The sequence below is a fragment of the Mya arenaria genome, chromosome 9 (genome assembly GCF_026914265.1).
Source record: "Mya arenaria isolate MELC-2E11 chromosome 9, ASM2691426v1".
Taxonomy (NCBI): domain Eukaryota; kingdom Metazoa; phylum Mollusca; class Bivalvia; order Myida; family Myidae; genus Mya; species Mya arenaria.
Window position 1 is genome coordinate 49,759,840 of NC_069130.1, and position 18,838 is coordinate 49,778,677.

General features: G+C 34.5%; 2 protein-coding genes across 3 annotated transcripts in view; one reads left to right on the top strand and one right to left on the bottom strand.

Moving 5' to 3' along the window:
- Positions 1-1,898, top strand: part of LOC128246870 (anoctamin-7-like) — a 49,578-nt gene extending 47,680 nt beyond the window's left edge. For both annotated transcript variants that reach the window (XM_052965371.1, XM_052965373.1), the window contains one exon: positions 57-1,898. In XM_052965371.1, the coding sequence (XP_052821331.1) occupies positions 57-92 (36 nt within the window). In that variant the 3' untranslated portion in view covers positions 93-1,898. The remainder of the gene's footprint in view (positions 1-56) is intronic.
- Positions 1,814-7,695, bottom strand: LOC128246872 (xyloside xylosyltransferase 1-like). The gene is made up of 2 exons (XM_052965374.1): positions 7,163-7,695; positions 1,814-4,949 (listed from the first exon to the last, which is right to left on the bottom strand). Exons 1-2 carry the CDS (start codon positions 7,574-7,576, stop codon positions 4,257-4,259), a joined length of 1,107 nt encoding a protein of 368 aa, XP_052821334.1. The 5' UTR covers positions 7,577-7,695; the 3' UTR covers positions 1,814-4,256.
- Between the last annotated feature and the right edge of the window lie 11,143 nt (positions 7,696-18,838).

The window sequence follows — 18,838 nt, forward strand, 5'->3', positions numbered from 1 at the left end:
CATCATTATTGTTTTCTTCATTTGTCTTTAATAAGTGTAATTTCTGTATTTTACAGATTGCCAGGAGAGAGGACGTGAACCCGGGGAGATAGCAAATGACATATTCACAAACAAGGGAAGCAACTCTAACCTAAATATGGCCATAAATGAAAGAAATACAGATACTACTGCATATAGAAATCCAAAAAGATTACTCAAGTCACATTTAATTAGTCATTTTACAAAGAGCAACCCAAGTTAAGGTTTTGTATATCATTCCAGTTATCAAGAGGACCATTCAGCCACTGCAATGAAAAACCAATGACTGTTATGCATACTCAAAGAATTGAAAACATGGCTTTTCTTCTAACAAGGGAGACAATTTGGACTTTACTGCATTGGACCAAACAGCTGAATATTGTAATTGTTAACCATGGGTCTTCTTAAATATTTTTGGCTCATAATGATGGCCTCAATGTGTATTTCAGCCTATATTAAAAATCCTTATGGAGCTAAAACATCCTTTACCACACATAAGTTATGATTTTGTATGCATTTTTTTTATAAAACTGGTATGACACAACAACATAAACTTGAGCAAAATCTTATATATTAACTAAAATTTGCTTGAAAAATACAGAAATCTTGCAACCTTAAATCATGCTCACTGCTATGCATAGCTATGGTCTCTTATAATGTACATTAGTTTGGGTTGTGGAATTCCATTTTTATAAATTGTAGTGTTAGATTTTAATAATACTTTAACACAACATATTTTAAATACCAGCAAATGTCAGTAAGTATTTGCATAGATATATGTTAATAATGTATTCTACACTTGATAGACAGTTGGATATATTTGTATATATATGTATATACACAAGTTAATTTTATTGTTACATCCTTTTGGTATTTATATTGTGATTCACATGGTTGTCATCTATTTAAACAGTTGAAAAAATAAACCACTGAATAAGTTTAATTATACCAGTGTATTTATATCCTAGCTTTATTAGATGGGGGTGTAGGAGCATTTGTTTTAATGCTATTCTGTTGGACATTGCATAATGTCTGATTTCCATTGAATGGGTACTGTATATTCCTGCATGAAATTTTATCGTTTATCACTACTCAAAATAGTTGCAATAAGTTTGTCATGTTTTTATCTTGCAATATTTATGTCACTTTGTATCAGTTAATTGTTAGCTTTGTTTAAGCATTTGTGTATAATTAACTATAATCAACCTAAATTTTACTAGTTGTCATTTGTGTTTTAAATGTTTTGTAAAACTCCAGTAAAAAGAAAAACAGTCTTGTTTAAAATGCTCTGAACTTATTTTCAAACTCACAATATATCATCTTTTGATCTTTTAAGCATTTATATTTTGCATTTTATTTTATAGAAGATATAAATTATCAATCATTTTATGCCACAGAATTTCAACAACAATATTATATACTGAATGTAGAGGTTTATAGTAAATAGTTTAACCTTTACTCTGGTGCTTGTTTCATCTTGGTTGTGACTTCTGTTTGGAATACTATACAGCAAGCAATATTGTACACTCTCCATTTTTGTAGACTTATAACAATAGCTCATATATGTGACAACGCCTGTAAAAAGGGCACCAAAGGTGGAAAATTCACAATTTAAGTGACAATTTAAATTTTTAATTGAATCAATATTCTCTTAGGAGCAAATCAGTGGAAAGAAAATCAGAATATTTCATCTTTTGGCGTTGCTATGACAATCTTCACTTAACTAGGTAGGGTACATGAACAATATTGTGAAATTGCTTGCAAAACTGAGGTATTTATCAACCATTAAGTCAAATGATGTTTCACATTTTATTACGAATAATTAAAAAAAACACAATCATACTTTTGAAGAAGATAAAACAAAAAGTGCAATGACAAAAAAAAAAACCATTCATCAATAAAAAATATGTTACTATGGCAACTGATTTCTAAAACCATCCTGAAACAACTAAAAGCATTCTGGTCTCAATAAAAACTAAATTACTTTTGATAGTATTGACACTGGACTTATCTGTAAAATAATATTCATTAAACAAGACTAGTGTCTAGTGTAATAACAAATTTGTTCGTAATAAATCAATCGTACAGGAAGAAGTTCACATGCTACATGTGCATGTGGTGTTTTTTTTTGCTCATGTCTGAGATTATAATTTGTGTAGATTTTGGGCATAAAATTTCTAGGTTTAAGCATGTACTTACGTTAAATTGAATTGCGTATTATTAGCTATACAGCTTTTTTACCGAGGACTGTAATACTATGAGGGATCTGTTTATTAACAAGAATTATCCTAAAATTTTTACACAAATTAAATATAAGTAACACTTACTACAATGTTCTATGTATAGCCATTTTATTTTCACTAATACTCATTTATGGCGTACATAGTATTGGCATTTAATAATTACTAATTTTTGAAGGTTGTCTTAATATTTTTATATAAGAATCTCATGTTTGTTACATTTTCTATTTCTTGTTATTGTCAATACAAATTTTACTATTTAATATTATAAGATTTTGTTGTGCATTTATTAAAGTTTACTATTTTTTCTCTTGTTATCTTGAAATACATTCTATCAAACCCTTAATTGGCTTGTGTTAAATTACTATTCCTATGTGCATGATAACAAATCTTCATTCGGAGCACCTCTGCCATTTTCCATCGAAAACATCGGTAAATTAGTAGTAGTCCGTAAGATTTCAAATACTATAAATAATGAAATTAAATGTTTTAACATGTATTGTTTATTACTAAGTTTAAATTGATTGCCAGTTAAGTGTATTATTGCATAAATAATTAAGATTCTCAAGAGTAAAGTCATTAAGTTTATATGCTCTATTGAAATTACTACTCTATCTACTTGCAGCGTGGTTAAACTGTTAACATTTCTAAAATTGTAAACCATCCATATCCAAGGTTGTTTTCGATGGAAATGGCCAAGGTGTTCCGAATTTAAAAACTTGTCATTGACAGAGCAGGGACCAAATCTAGGACCAGTATGATTTACAGACCAATACCTGTGGCCAACATGAGACATCTTACAACATTTTATGATCTCTACTATTTTGGGGTGGGTAACTCAAAGGTTCTGAAGTGGTATTCAGTATTGAACTTAAGTTAATTATATGGTCACAGGTCATTGACTTCATTCATTCTATTGGTGATTTATTAATAACAGGTAATCCGATTAGCTACATCATACTTAAATCCAATTAAGACCAGTATTGAATAACCAGCCCTGGTCATTTATCATAAGAGTAACATTGAACAAGCCATAAACATGATGTCATATGATAGGATTATCATGATTTCATGATATTTATTACTTAGCATCAAACAAAACCAGGCCCTCTACATTTTTCGCTTTATGTTCAGCAGGTCACAAAAATAGGTAAATAAGAAACTTGCCACGGCACAAAAATTTCATAATTTATGTGTATGATAGAGTTCATTTTGTTGATATACAGAAAATGGTGCAAGTGCACTTAAAGATGACCCTCTAGCTGTGCCCTTCATGTAGTCACCTGCAGCCAATTGTATAAAGTTGGTTAGATAAAACCGCTGGTTAGGACTTATCCACGTTTATACAATTGGCTGCTGGTAATTTGGGGCTTAAGTTAAATCGCCCTGCTGGCACCAATTCCTCGAAACTTCTTAAGGTTAACAGGCTGAAGTAGCTTATTTCAATTAGCCAAAATGCATACTTAAATTTGATTTTGATAATTAAAAGAGGGTTTATTGTGTTTATTATAGAGCTAATTACTATTTAAAGTCTAAAAAAGCTTAAAGAAGTTGATATAACAAATTAAAGACATTCAAAGATAGTGAGCTTAGCTTAATTCTTGTTATAAGAAACTTAAGAAGTTTCGAGAAATTAGTGCCTGGCGTTGGTTTCATAAATGCGTGGCAGGCAATGGTAAATTGTAGCAGCCTTGTAAATATGTTATAAAAGTGAATAAAATGGATTGACGTTTGTACAAAAATGGAAAAGCACGGGGTATAGTAATCTATGAAAAATAGACATCTTGAACAAATCATGTAGATTGACAAAATACGCTCTATGAAAATAAATGCCTCCGCCTTTTATTCACCATAAAATCTGGTCTACATGATATGGAGGTACAGAAAATTTGAAAAAACCTTGATTGTCATTAGCCCACACAAAAGTGCAAACACCAAACGTTGTTAGTCTATACATTCGGAAGTTTGATCATTTTAAATGATGATAACTGCTGCCTGTCATGAGCTTCTTTCCCAATCAAGTTTTGGTATTTCTGTGTTACAATTTCCATGGTAGATATTGATATGGCCTTCACATTTAAAGTACTGATCAAACACGTCAGCGTAACCATGGTCGCGCCACCACGTGCACAGCTGTCTATTCCAAGTGCACGGAAGGACGTAGAACAATTCTTCGTGATCCAAAGAAATCAAAGCATAAAAGTCTTGATCCCCGAGATGCCCTTTAAACATATATTTTTCTGTCAGGTTTTTTATACTTTCTGCATTTATAAGTGAGTTATACAGCCGAGACTTTCGCATTCTGTCAAGATCTAGTAGCAGTACTCCACTGTTGAAGCCTGTAAGCCCATCTGGTGGTGGTCCCCCAGCTCTTGTGTTTTTAAACTTATTCCGGTACATGTGCAGATTATGTCTGTAAACCGGTTGGGCATCTCGTGCAATGCCCATGACATTATTTTCATCAAACTTTTCAAAATGATTGTACAGCTCTAAAATATCCGCATTAAATTTAAGGTCACAGTCTATCATGATCACTCTGTGAAGGTCCGGAATAACCTGATGGACCACTATGGAGAGGAAGAAGAGTGAGTCACTAAAGTAAGCGCCAGGTTTGTAGCTGAAGTACTTCTGCATCTCCGAGACAATTTCATGTACCGTCTTCACTAGGCTGGCAATCTCAAGATGCTTTAGCTGAAAAAGAACACAAAAAATTAATTCACCATTACTATAGTAAAGAATGCACTAAAAATATACACTGAAATTATCCAAATCTTAAAGCTGCACTCTCACAGATTGACATTTTTGACATTTTTTTAAAGTTTTTGTCTTAGAATCAATGCCTTCAATTCCGTCATATCATCTAACTCACAATAGAACACATCACAATTGTTTGGAAAACTGCCAAAAATATCATTCTTCTTAAAGCATTAGTAACGCTTTAAGCCATAAATTTTGAAAGTAAATATAAAAACTGCAATCTGATCTTTTGTCAGCATTTTTGATCTTGTATCACTGGTTCCCAGACATTAACCCAAAAATGGGCTCATTCCAAGATAAACATAAAAAGTTGTCAAAACAGTAAATCTGTGAGAGTGCAGCTTTAAGGAACATGTATTTTACTATTTTTTCTTTAGAATTTCATTTTCTCATATCACCAACGATACAGAAAATCACCAACTGATGATACAGCACATACAGCGAACCCTGTATCTCTTAAAGATAAAATGTCCTAGGTAAGTGGACAATACTGCCAAGATTGAAAATAACCCGGATCTTTAAAAAAAAAAACCCCATCCCAGTTCAGAAGATCTGACAAGGATCTCGGCTGTATAGTCTGGATCTGTGCATAATGGTCTTCAGTCTGAGTTTATCAATCACAGATATACTGTTTTTCAACTCTGTGTAATACTGACACATATCTGGGAGACATCAATGATTGTTAAAAATATATCGCAATGCAAAATATTTTTTTTCTTCAAATTTATTGATTGTTAGAAAAAGTCTTACTTAATCCAATAGATACATACCACGATTTATTCATATCAATTATCACAGCCTCTTGACAAGGCTAAATGGATTCATGTGCCCCCTTTTATATTAATATCAGATAAACAACAGCTGTTGTACGACAGCGCACGACTATACGCAGCTTTGTCTTAAAAATGCATACAATAATGTTGTAAAATGTGCCTGGCCCTATCGAAAGCAATAAAAAAACATCAAATTAAAAGGTAAACAAGATTAGTCAAGTGAATGAATTGTATAGAAGTTATTAGTAAAAATCCCAACTTGTCCTAAAACTTAGACACAATGTGCCCTAAGACCCAAGTTCCTAATGCAATCAGGGGCCATAATTTGTATTGCCAACTAGCCCTTAAACTGGACTCAGTTGCGTAGTAAAGCTCCTTATTCTGTGATTAGTCCAGCTAAAAATGATAAGATTATCACAGAATGCACCGTTTTACACTAGCAATACCCCCCCCCCCCCAAAACCACATTTAAACCATGTGTAAGTTTTCATGTATGAGTAGGTGCACATAAAAAGTTTAACTCCTGAATTATTGCTCCCAAACTTCCAACACAAAATCATGGATCTGCCTTAGTCCAAAAAAGTAGATGCCCATGAGCCTAAATATTAATATTTTTAGTATTTTTAGCAGACTCAAAGCGTCCATGCTCACTGCTGTCAATTCAATTATGAATGCAGCACAACAATTTTAAAACCCCACCATTGGTCCCAATTTTTCCTTGTCTCTTTGGCTAAATGTTTCCTCAGGAAAATAATATAAACTAAATTTAAAATCTAATATAAGGTATAAAAAATTGCAGTCAGCAATGAAGACAACTTAAAAAAAGTCTGTACTTTAATAACTAACTGTATTATAGTCAAGAGTTAATATTATAAATTTGTAAGTTACACGGTTACCATTAGTACACACGTAAGTGACCTGATATGGGATATAAAGGGGAAAGGAACCCGTACGGTTTCCTGCTCCCTGTATACATGTACATGTGTATATCCCATATCGGGTCATCTTCATACCCTGTTATGTATATATCATGATGCGTCAACAAACTGTTTCATTGGTTTTTTAATGGAAATGATTTAATAACTGATCGGAAATAGCCATTTTGGTACTATACATGTACATTGAATAAAGATTAGTGACCCAATATGGAAAATATTTGGGGGCACTTTGTGACCAGTCCAGGACCAACCGTGTTGCATAATGGAGGTGTGATATATATGTATTTGAAAATAACTTATTTCTGTTTTTGAAATTAAATTAAAGCTGGCGGGGGATGGATGCATGGAATTTCCAGTTGAGTTGTGGCATTATAAGTACAATATTAATTTAAAGCAACAATAAACACCAAACTAAGTAGATTAAAGATGTAACTACCACATATTTGCCAGGCTGAGTGACTTCAGCCAGAATGTCCTTGGCAATGGCTTCACTGTGTTCATCTCCAAGAATAAACAGGTTCACAGGCTTGGACGTAAAGTGAAACAGGGACCTCACAGTGGTTCTAAACTTGTTCTGAAGATTACCATTTTGTTTTGCATTTGTAAAAGTTATCATGATATTCACTTGGTCTTTTTCTAAAACCGAAAGCAGATCACCGTCGCCATCACTAACAACAAAACTTGTTTTCTTGACTTTCGTTTTAGTGATTTCACTTTTTAGCAAAGCTGTTATATTCGGTGTGCTTCCAACATTATAGAAATAAATACAGACGAGTAATACCAAGAGTGCAACTGATATTTGGAATAAAAAAGAATTGAAAATTCGTTTGCAACTTCGCAACAGACTCATAGCGAAGGTAAATACAAACTGTCACGTTCTGAGTAAACAGCCTAACCCCCAATGTCACAATATACTGTCAATATCAACTTTCATGTTTAAACTTGATGCTATGTGCACTACCAAACCGAAAGTGCGATACTTGTAAGCCTTAAATCTGTATACTCAATAGCCTTTTTGCTTAGTAAGGGCTATTTAGAATACCGATTTTAACTCTTTAAAAGTATACTGATCTTGAGTCGACGAAATTGTTGTCTGCCGCCAAATGTATCAAATTACAAGAGAATATAGCCTTTACAGAGGAGAATACAGTAAGCGGGGAAAATGGACCGTGTTACCTTTCAGATAGCCAGCAGTGCCGAGTGAATGCGGTGGTTTTGTTTTCGCACCGAAAATAGCGGGGAATGGGCCTTACCTAGGTATCCCAGGGTGCGGGAACATTTGCGGGAATTTTACCAGCAGTTTGTTCCCACAGGGCGGTGATTTTACCCGGGATTGGATGGACTAAAAGTCCCCGCTATTCCCCGGACCTTGGGGAAGGGCGTGGTTACAATTGACTGGTGCATAAATAGAGAAGCATTTAATAATTCAAATCGGCTCGTTACAAAATTTTACATTGTAATACTGAAAATTGCCTTACGTTTATTGGAACTCTATCAATACTGTCAATACCCACTTTCACGTTCTGAGTGACTGTATATATCCTAACCATCAATGTTACAATAAACTGTCAATATCCACTTTCACGTTCTGAGGGACTGTAAATAATACTTCTGTCACTTAATACTCAATACTGTCCATACCCACTTTCACGTTTTGTGTGCCTGTAAATAGCTTAACTGTCACTGGTACTCTCTTTATAGCCTAAACCATCAGTGTAACAATATATACTCTGAATACAATCATTCACATTCTGAGTAAAAAGCCTAGAATCACCAATGCTACACTATATATTATCAATATCCGCCTTCACGTTCTGAAGACTTGATGATGCAAACTTAACAAAGAGACATCATGATACTTTAAAGCTTTAAATTTGTACAATCAATAGCCTTTTTGCTTATTCGGAACATCTCTGCAATTCTCCATCGCAAACAACTGCCGGTACTCTGTAGAAGAAGTTCGTAAAATTCTTAATAATAGCATACATTAATGGACGTGTTTTAATGTATATTTTGTATATATCTAATTTTAAATTGATTGGCAGTGAAGTGCAGTGAAGTGCTTTTGTTGCATGAATATTTAAGATTCCCAAGAGTAAAGTCATTAATTTTGAACAGTAACTTAGCTGCTAAATTGAAATTATTATTATCTACTCGCAGCGTAGTTAAATGTAAAGATTTCTGACATTGTAAACCGTCCACATATATAGGTTACAGGCCACCAAAAGAATCCCCATCTATCACATTAATATAACAACATCAACTTCGCTTTGCTTCACGATCCCCAGCGCCACTGATACATGGATGATTCCCCACCACTAGCTGCTGATGCTCCTCTCCAAGGCCTTTGGCTGCTTACCTCAGGATTTATTGTTAAATACGTGTAAAAAGAAATTGTGGCATTTCTGAACAGTATGAACTTCTCAAAAGTTATCTTTCTAACAGAAAGCAATGTGTTGACATTGGAAAGGTATGTAGTGATAATCAAAACATTATTTGTTAAAGGTGTTCTACAGGGCGCAATAATCGGACTGATACTTTTTAATAATTTTATCGATTATATGTTTTACTTCATTAACAGGAGTCAGTTAAACAATAGTGCAGACAACACTCTTTCTTGTTGAAGTCCCTATTTGACATATTTACTATTTAAGTACATAAGAAACTATGATAATAGCGTAAAACCCTTATAGACCGGTTTTCTAACACTTAGACACAGGCAAACCCCTAGAAATTCAAGGAGATATCTCTTGGCAAGAATCACATCAGCGGAAAATTAAATTAAAATTCCATAATAAAGAAATTTCATATGATGACGAGGAGAAGTTGCTTGGTGTTAATTTAGACTTATTGTTAAGTTAAATTCACATGTACACATGTATCAAGAAAATGTAGAAAAGCTTCCAGGCAACTGAATGTTTTGAAAAGAAGAGGTAAATATATGAATATATATGGTAGACTAACAATTTTTTTGTGACATGTAATAAGGACTATAACATCTGGAAAATAAGGCATAGATTCTCCTTTTTTAGAAGCATAGCACAGTTTTTAATTGAGTTGACCAACCACAGAATACTGTTTCTTTTATTGTTGAAATTACTCCCTAAAACATAAAGTTATGGAGAGAAGAAAACATATATCATATTCCCCGTCAACTTCGCCTTTACAATGAGCAATAAAAGGTCCTTATTTTTTTATATAGTACATGTAGTAGGACCATAAACTTAACTGATGCCTTCTCACCGACATATTGCATTCAATGCGCATAAAATATTACAATCTGTATATTTTTGAATCGAAATGCATTAAACTGATATTAATATTATCCAAAATGTTTTGATCATTAGATATGTTTGAGATTCAAGATCAAGGTTTTGTTTGTAATTGTAATTGTGTAATTTTGCTATGCATATTGTGTTTACCAGTTTGTTCTAATATTGCCGAACAAATGATTTTACATTTTCTGATGTTTCATCAGTTATTTCTTTTACACATTTGTATACTTTGATGCGTGGTGACTTCATATAGTTTTGGTTTCTTTTAAAAGGGTATTATTTGCTGATTTCTAATGTGTAAATTAAACAACGGAAAATACAGTTTATATATATATTTATAAGTTATCTGACTCGATTGGAACCAGTCTGGGCACACACGGGAGGCACACATGCGTGTAAAAGGGTGTTCCAAAATGCCTTTCTGGGGCCTATCACCCGGCTGTTCCCAAATCAAAACGCTTTTGAAACCGGCTTGAGGTCGGACAAAGGTGTCATACATAAGGGGATCGGCCACACACTCAAACAGAACTGGTCCGGACATTCCTTGGTGCGCGCATACCCCCGTTTGAAATCGGTTTGATGTCAAACAAAGGAAACAGTCATTCATTATTATTCATTAATAATAGACCGATATTTCTGTAATACCATGTTAATTCATTGGCAGATCAAAACCTTGATGGTATTTTATGTTCATCTCTATTTATCAAGGAAGTCGAATAATTAATAAGCATAATCACACAGAGCTCTGTGAACGTAATTATTACGGATTTAGTGTCAACCTGTGGCACGTACATACAGAAAAAATCTCATGTCGCGAACAGTGTAATCTGTAGATTACATCAAAATAATGTTCAAAGTATGCAACACATGTCCATAGAAACGCATGTAAGTCATCATTAATAATTTCCATCAATCAAATTTGTGCACTTACATACATTTTTGCACATGCTTTTTTAACTATGATCAAATAGGAACAACAACAGCAATAGTCTCTGATATACTTATATCATCAGTTATGAGTTGAAAAATCAAACAAAGAGTACATGTAGTTTGAAAGAAGAAATATGTTATTAAATAAGACGACCTAAAGATAAAGCCATATTTTGATATCAGATTTTTTTTTTAGAGTGTGTGCACATGTGCGTTTTTGTGTGCGTGTTGTGCGTCCATGTGTGCAACAAACTAACCCTAACCCATAACCTTCGGTTATGGAATAATACTTTAGTTTTTATCCTCAATCAATTTTAACGAAATGCCTTTTTGGAAAGCAAATACTGATGTTACTAATTTCTTTGTCGATAAAATATATTCGAAATTTAAATTTTGAACAAAAATAGTTATAAGGTCATAACTGCAAGAAATATTTATTTTTCAAACGTCAGATGTTCACTTCAGTTTGTAATGCATTCCTAAAGTTATATAAATGTCTAGGATTTAAGCTCTTAAAACAAAATAATTTATCCTGTTATGTTTTACCATTCATTTAGCCGTAGTAAACAATATGGCACTCTCGATGTATCTTCGTCGTCAATATGTCGCTTTTTACGTGGATTTGAAGATAAGCAAGTACACATACATCAGTTTTTATGCATACCAAATGGTTGATGCAACCGTTGCTCGTAAATACGTTTGACATTTTGTTTATTTGTTGTAAGTTTTAAGGTTACTTGTTTAATGATAAATACCGCTTTCTACCGTACTCAACTTAACTGTTGCCATGCTAATGTACGGCTTAAGGCGTTGAAAGGCTTCCGGCCTGCTACGTTTTATTTGTGAGGTCATGTTATTTTTAAAACAAATTAACATGTACATTTTAAGATGATATATACATGCTCATAGATTCCTTCGCACAGTCACTTTAAAAACTAATTGGAAATGTGGGATACCCAAATAATAACATATGTATGGAGGAACACTCAATTGCGTATGGCATCTGGAACTTTGATTTAAGAAACACTGCACTGTGCCATGGATGAAGCATTTTGGCATTATTTTTAGTAAAATCTACTATACCTTTCAAATTTGAGTCGTATTTTTTAATACTAAAAGGGTATACCCGCTGAACCAAATGCATCCAACAAAATTCATTAGACATAATTATAAAGTTTATGTTTAAGGTCTCTTTCTACAATGACGGGATCTTCATGCAAACTCTGGTTCGAATCACCCAACTATTTACTCCCTATATGAATTAATATGGCTTAATATTTCCTTTAACCTATGTTACTCGTGAACAAAATGAACATATTTATATCAATGGTTTATAAATGCATATGTAACAAGCTCATGAATCTGGGCTGAAGTTATTGAGACAAACTCAGAATTTTTCATACACTTTCCGCTCTATGCGACTCCATGATTAAACTCACAAAACGTAGCAGGCCAAAAGCCTGCCAACGCTTTTAGCGCTTTGATTAAATTATAGACTTTGACAATTAAAATCAAAGCGCTAAAAACTTTAAACGACACAGTCGCGAGGTACCTGGCCGCCAGTATTCCAAAATGAAAACACCGGTACGTACAAGTACTTATCCTGATTCAGTACACGTTAATTTCGATACTAGTTGGGTGTTCTACTTTTCATATTATGAAATTATTAAGATGGGGGGCGAGAGATTTGTTGAAAAAAGTTCTGATGATGTTGCCGAGCGTCTTTTTAATATTAGTTGCGCGTAAGGTGCATGATTCGGTCAAGTTCGTGTAAACAATTCGGCCTCAGATATGAACAAAATGATAAACATAAACAATTATAGCCTTAATTGTTTTTGTTTTTTTCTTTTGTAATGAATAGATTCTTCACCCAAACGAGAGCAAGCTAGTGCTTGAAACACGATAGCTTATACTAGTAACAAACGTTAAGTTTTGTTCATTTACAAACGACATTCAGTTTTAAAACAATTTAAGTAAGAGGGTGTTTTTTTATCTTCCGAGTAGGTAGGTTTTCAAACAGTCTTCTGAAGCTCGACATAAACATAACATGATATGGCTTTATTGGATAACAAATACCAATGAAACAGGGGAGTGAGCCGAAAGTAACACATCGGCCACATAAAACAATATACACATAAAACACTACAATTTAGTGATACTATTATTTAAAATTTTACGAACTACATATACCGATCTACCGGCACACCTCCGAGATTGATTTGGATGAAAGAGTTCCGAATGGTGATTGAGCGCGTTGATGCATAATTAATTAAACAACATATTTCTGGCGTAAGCCGTCTCAGCTTCATTACCCACAGTATAAATATCAGTGCTGATTAAGTCAGAGCGCAAAGTTCCGTGATATATTAACTGTGACATTAAAAACCACGATGCATCAAATTTTTATTTTAACACTTGTTATCATCATACAGGGTGAGTTGAAATTCAGTTTACGATAATGCAAAAATGCAATTTTCATTTTATTTGGAATATTGTCAATTTGATTTTGTTGAAGTAGTAAAAAATAAACACATTCCTGAACGTTTTAAGCCGATGAATATCGCCCGTCGGTGAACATAGTAGTTTGATTAGAATGAACTCCTGCTTTGGTGTCATATGACGTGTAGAAATTTAGCGACATTTAACCTTAAATATTTTTTTATTTAGATTTATGAAAGGGGTGACTCCTACCAACGATCTAGCATAACATGACATCACGCGGCATCTGCAATTTCGAATCATAGGATTGTATCGGTCATGAATGTAATTTTATTATGTTATTATTTCATTCTGCTTTAGCTCTCTGCTGGCAGCCATCTTATGCCGAAAATGAAAAGCAAATAGCTGTTGAAGCCCCGTTTCAGTTAACAGACAACGTATTTGACATTCCCATTCGAAATCGAAGAGATACTCGCGGGGAACAACCACAACCCGAGTATACTGCACACTTAATTGATGGTGTATTTGACAAGCACATTCGAAATCGAAGATATGTTCGCGGGGAACAACCACATCCCGAGGAATCCGTAGACTTGATTGATGGTGTCCCTGTCAAGCACATTCGAAACCGAAGACAAGTTCGTGGAGAACAACCACAACCCGAGGACACGACACACCCGATAGATGGTGTACTTGAAAAGCTCATTCGAAATCGAAGACTAGTTCGTGGAGAACAACCACAACCCGAGGACACGACACACCCGATAGATGGTGTACTTGAAAAGCTCATTCGAAATCGAAGACTAGTTCATGGAGAACAACCACAACCCGAGGACACGACAGACCCGATAGATGGTGTACTTGAAAAGCTCATTCGAAATCGAAGACTAGTTCGTGGAGAACAACCACAACCGGATAAAAATGCAGACTTCATTGATGTTGTATTCGAAAAGCTCATTCGAAATCGAAGACAAGTTCGTGGAGAACAGCCACAACCCGAGGACACTGCAGACATCATTGATGGTGTATTTGACAAACACATTCAAAACCGAAGATACGTTCCAGGGAAACAACCACTACCCGAGAACACTGCACACTTGGTTCATGGCGTATTTGACAAGTACATTCGAGACCGAAGACAAGTTCGAGGGGTACCACAATCCGATGATACTGCAGACGTTGGTGATCGTGTATTTGACAAGCACATTCGACATCGAAAATAAGTTCGTGGAGTACCACAACCCGATAATACTGCAGACTTTGGTGATGGTGTATTTGACAAGCACTTATAAAACAGAAGACAAGCTCGGGGTTGACTTTCCAATGAATATTGTAATTATTTATAAGTTCTTAAATAGCTATACTTTCAGATCGTGTACAAATGTAAATTGTGTCCAAATTCGATACAGTTTTGAAAAAATGAATAATATAGAACCTGTTTTTCAATCCACTGAAATTTATTTGTAGGACTATTACTTGAGAATGCTTAAAGTAAGACGTAGAAAAAGAAATGTAAATGGTTTACATCTCAAATCAGCTGCATTTAAACATTTCGGTAAAAGTAATTTTAGAATATGACGGTTTATTGAATATCTACATAGTTATTTGTATTTTTTACAAACTTTTTAAACGTACCACGTACAAATAATCGCAGATTTCATTCCGTTGAAAACATTGCAAATTCCATTTGTACATAAATTAGTTAATTGCATTGCCTGTATATATCTGACACTATCAGGTCACAAGCAACACAATCAAGGTGCCGTTTAAAACATGTTTAACCTTTAAGTCACATTCTTTAATATATTGTGTGTCCGCATGTGTTTTCTGTTCGCCGAGATACAAGAGACGTTCAACCAGGCTACATTGCCTTCCAGTTCATGCAAGCACCGATAAGACTGATATTTCTAATAATGTTGGGACAAGTGCGATTTTGATAGTTCAAAAATTAGTTTAAAACCCATTGACCCTCTAGCTGAGAAATTGAAGGCGACAACCCCAACATTTTGATGAGCGTGTGGTATGTTTGTGGTATTCTGTACGGTACGTTAAAAGTCACTCTCTTTGTGTCTGTTAGAACTTTAAAACGAATATTCAAGACGAGTTACGAGTATTTGGTAACGGGGCTTGTTACTGTATATTCCACTATTAAATCCGTTGATTACTCTGGCCTAGGCAAAACGACAGCAATGCTATGACCTAAGTCAAGTGAATAGCGGACGTACATGTCCAGCCGAAACGAAGAGTCGTTCGTGTATCTTGGTAGAAACAGCAGAACGTGGGGTTCGAAAACGTCATCATTGCAAGGCTGCGCACTCAAATTTTCCTCAATCGGAAGCAAAAAGTATCGTATGGTGCCGCGTGATACCGACTCACACAATAACACTATATCCGGTTAATGAACTGCATTATCTTCCTATCGTTTCCAAGCCTGACGTAGCCCCTCGTGGCTATCCACCCTGTCGGTACAATACAAACATAAATTATATTACTTTAATATTATCTTTATTTCAGTTCAACAAATTAAATGATTAAAATAGATATTGCGTTATGATTGCTTCTTGCTTTGTCAAATCTAGCTCGGTTATTGGAAACATAGCTTGCAATTTATATAGTCTGCACTTTCTCATATATTTTCACTATATATTTGGTGGTATATAGGCAGACGACAAGTGTTACTATTAATAGACATTTATGTTGTGAGTGTCGAGTTTGTGGCTACACTGAACAGGGTTGAAAACAACCCTGTTCAAAAACTGTCCCTACACTACAAGAACTCCACCAACCGCCACATTTACGTCCGGGGACAGATCAGCAGTCCGAAATTGAGAGATCCGGTAGTTCTTCTGTATTGAAAAGTGAGTATAATTATGACTTTGACACATTTACTCACGAATTCTTTGAATACGAACAAGGTTAAAAACACTATTGCTAGGGGCAGAATGATTAAACATGTTAAATTATGGCGAGATATTGGTTGTTATGATTTTATATTATTAGAGAATGGGTATAAAATTTCCTTCTATTTGAAACATTTTCAATCATTCATTAACTATAAAAAAATCTGCTATTTTGGAGCCTGATTTTTAACTGAGGCGATTCAGAACCTTTTAGATATAAATTTGATCGAAGTGTCCTAGTTGAATTCAGAGATGTGAATAAACATCTCTGGCAGTAGTCGGTTAAGTACGAATATGTCTCATTTCTGCGCAAAGGTTATTACACAATAAAATTTGATTTGACTAGCACGTATCATTTTATAGAGATTTTATAGGCCACACTCAGAATTTCTGAGGCTCTCTTGGACTGGTTTTTAGTTTTTGTTCTTCCGTTTGGATTGTCAAGCGAAAGTAACATTTTTTTCCATGGTAACACCTGTTAGTTAGCAAAAAGAGGGGATAAGGAAAATTGTGTCCGTGTTCCTTGATGACGGATTTGGGTGTTACTATAATGATGATAAAGTATTGAGTATGGGACAACAAGTTAAAGGTGATCAGTTGAAGTCTGGATTTGGTAGGAAATATATCGGGGTGCCAGTTCAAGAATTAAAATTGTTGGGGGTCTTATTGAACTCAATGTTTGGGGATTTGTATATTCCTGATCGGCGATTAAATAAGAAAATATAACACGATATCAAATATGTTATAATCTGTCCAACATCATAGGAATATACACGTCAGAAAAGGTGCCAGTTTAAATGGCCAGTTAATATCTATGTCCGTTGTCATAGGTCACGTTTCCCAAATCACGACCCGTAATTTGAGTGAAGACGTTTTCAACACTCTTAATTGGTAGTCATATATTCGTTCAATTGTCTGCTGAAAGCATCGAACAGTTGAAGTTTTGGCAAGCTAACATGCATTTACTAAATGGTAAGAATATGTTCAAAGATCGTTTATTCAGACGCTAGCTGTGTAGGTTACGGATGCTACGAGGTCCTCGAATGAGTGTCAAAAGTACATGACGGGAATTAGTTGCAGTGTATAGAGTACTGCTTTCAATCTTGCACATTCTTGAAAAACAAAGGATAAATTGGTTAACCGACACTCAGTCTTAAAGTTCGATAGCCGCCAACGGTTCTATAAAACCTGAGCAACAGGGTGTTGCTGATGAGTTTTCCAAGATATGTATGGAAAAGTCCATGTTTCTCGCGATTGAGTGGGTTCCATGGAAGTCGGCTGTATTTTGGCCATGTCCGAATGGAAACTTCATTAGTAATGTAATTGACTGGTTTGATTTTCCGAAGAAGAAATATTATGTAAAGAGTAAGAATGGAATTGGCATTTTTGGCAACAAAGATTTACATTGATGTTTTAAATACTACTAAAGGTATGATGTCAGTATTATGAATTGTGTGGCGACATCGCCAGTTATGTGATTATATTGATTATGAACAGTTTGTTTCGATCAAATATGTTTTGAATATTTATTGCATTTTGACAGCCTTGTTTTGCTGAGATCAATATTGTTTTACAGTTGTTTTTATACACGTTTTTTTCAGGTTCATAAGCTTAGGATGAGATGTTCAGGAAGATACAGTGGATCGTCTCCCGGACCTCCTACAGAAGACCAGAGCGGATAGTACTAACAATAAATACGAATCTGCATTTAAACGATTCAAAAAGTGGGCATTGTGAAATGGGATCGGGATTGAAAACGCTTTACCTGTAAAGTTTCACCGGTCGTTTTGTATTTAATGTCTTTAATTGAAACCGTAAAATACTCCTAGCCCTTCTACTTCTTTATATTCGATTGAATGATTTTGTGAAGTGGTAGGGCTACAATCATCCTACAAATTTCAATATGGTTTCTAATGTTCTTGAATCGGCTAAAAGGATTCTAGGAAAGGTTAAAGATAGGAATGGAATCTTTAAATGTCGATATTTGAGGAAAGATTTATGATACGTTGTTTGTACATAAAAATATCAAGAACCAACGTATTACTTGCGCTTGTTTGGTGTCTTTTGCGTAGTTCTGAATTACTATAAGCATTAGAATATTTGATATTATATGTTAGCAAACAAATATGACAATGTTAAATCCATAGAGATCAGTAAAAATGGAATAATATATAGATGGATCATGGGTTATCATAGCCCGAACTGGAACAAAATTGTGTCCTGTTGAAAATGTTATAAAGTCTAAATATTTTGAGAGTTTAAGAATGATTATTTTGTATTGTGCGATTTGATTAAGATAGAGCATGGTTATACACCAAGAAATACAAATGTAAAAATGTCATATTCTTATCTGCGTGAATTGTTTTTGACGCTTTTAAATCTCATGTCACTGATGTTTCGAAATACTGTTTACAATCATTAAGGTCGGGCGGTGCAATAGCTGCCGCGAATAGAGGAGTAAAGGTCAAATGTTTACGAAACATGGACGTTGGGCGAGTGAAGCTGCTAAGGATGGATACGTTAAGGACAATTAAAATGAAAGATTATCAGTGTCTTTAAGTTTGGGAC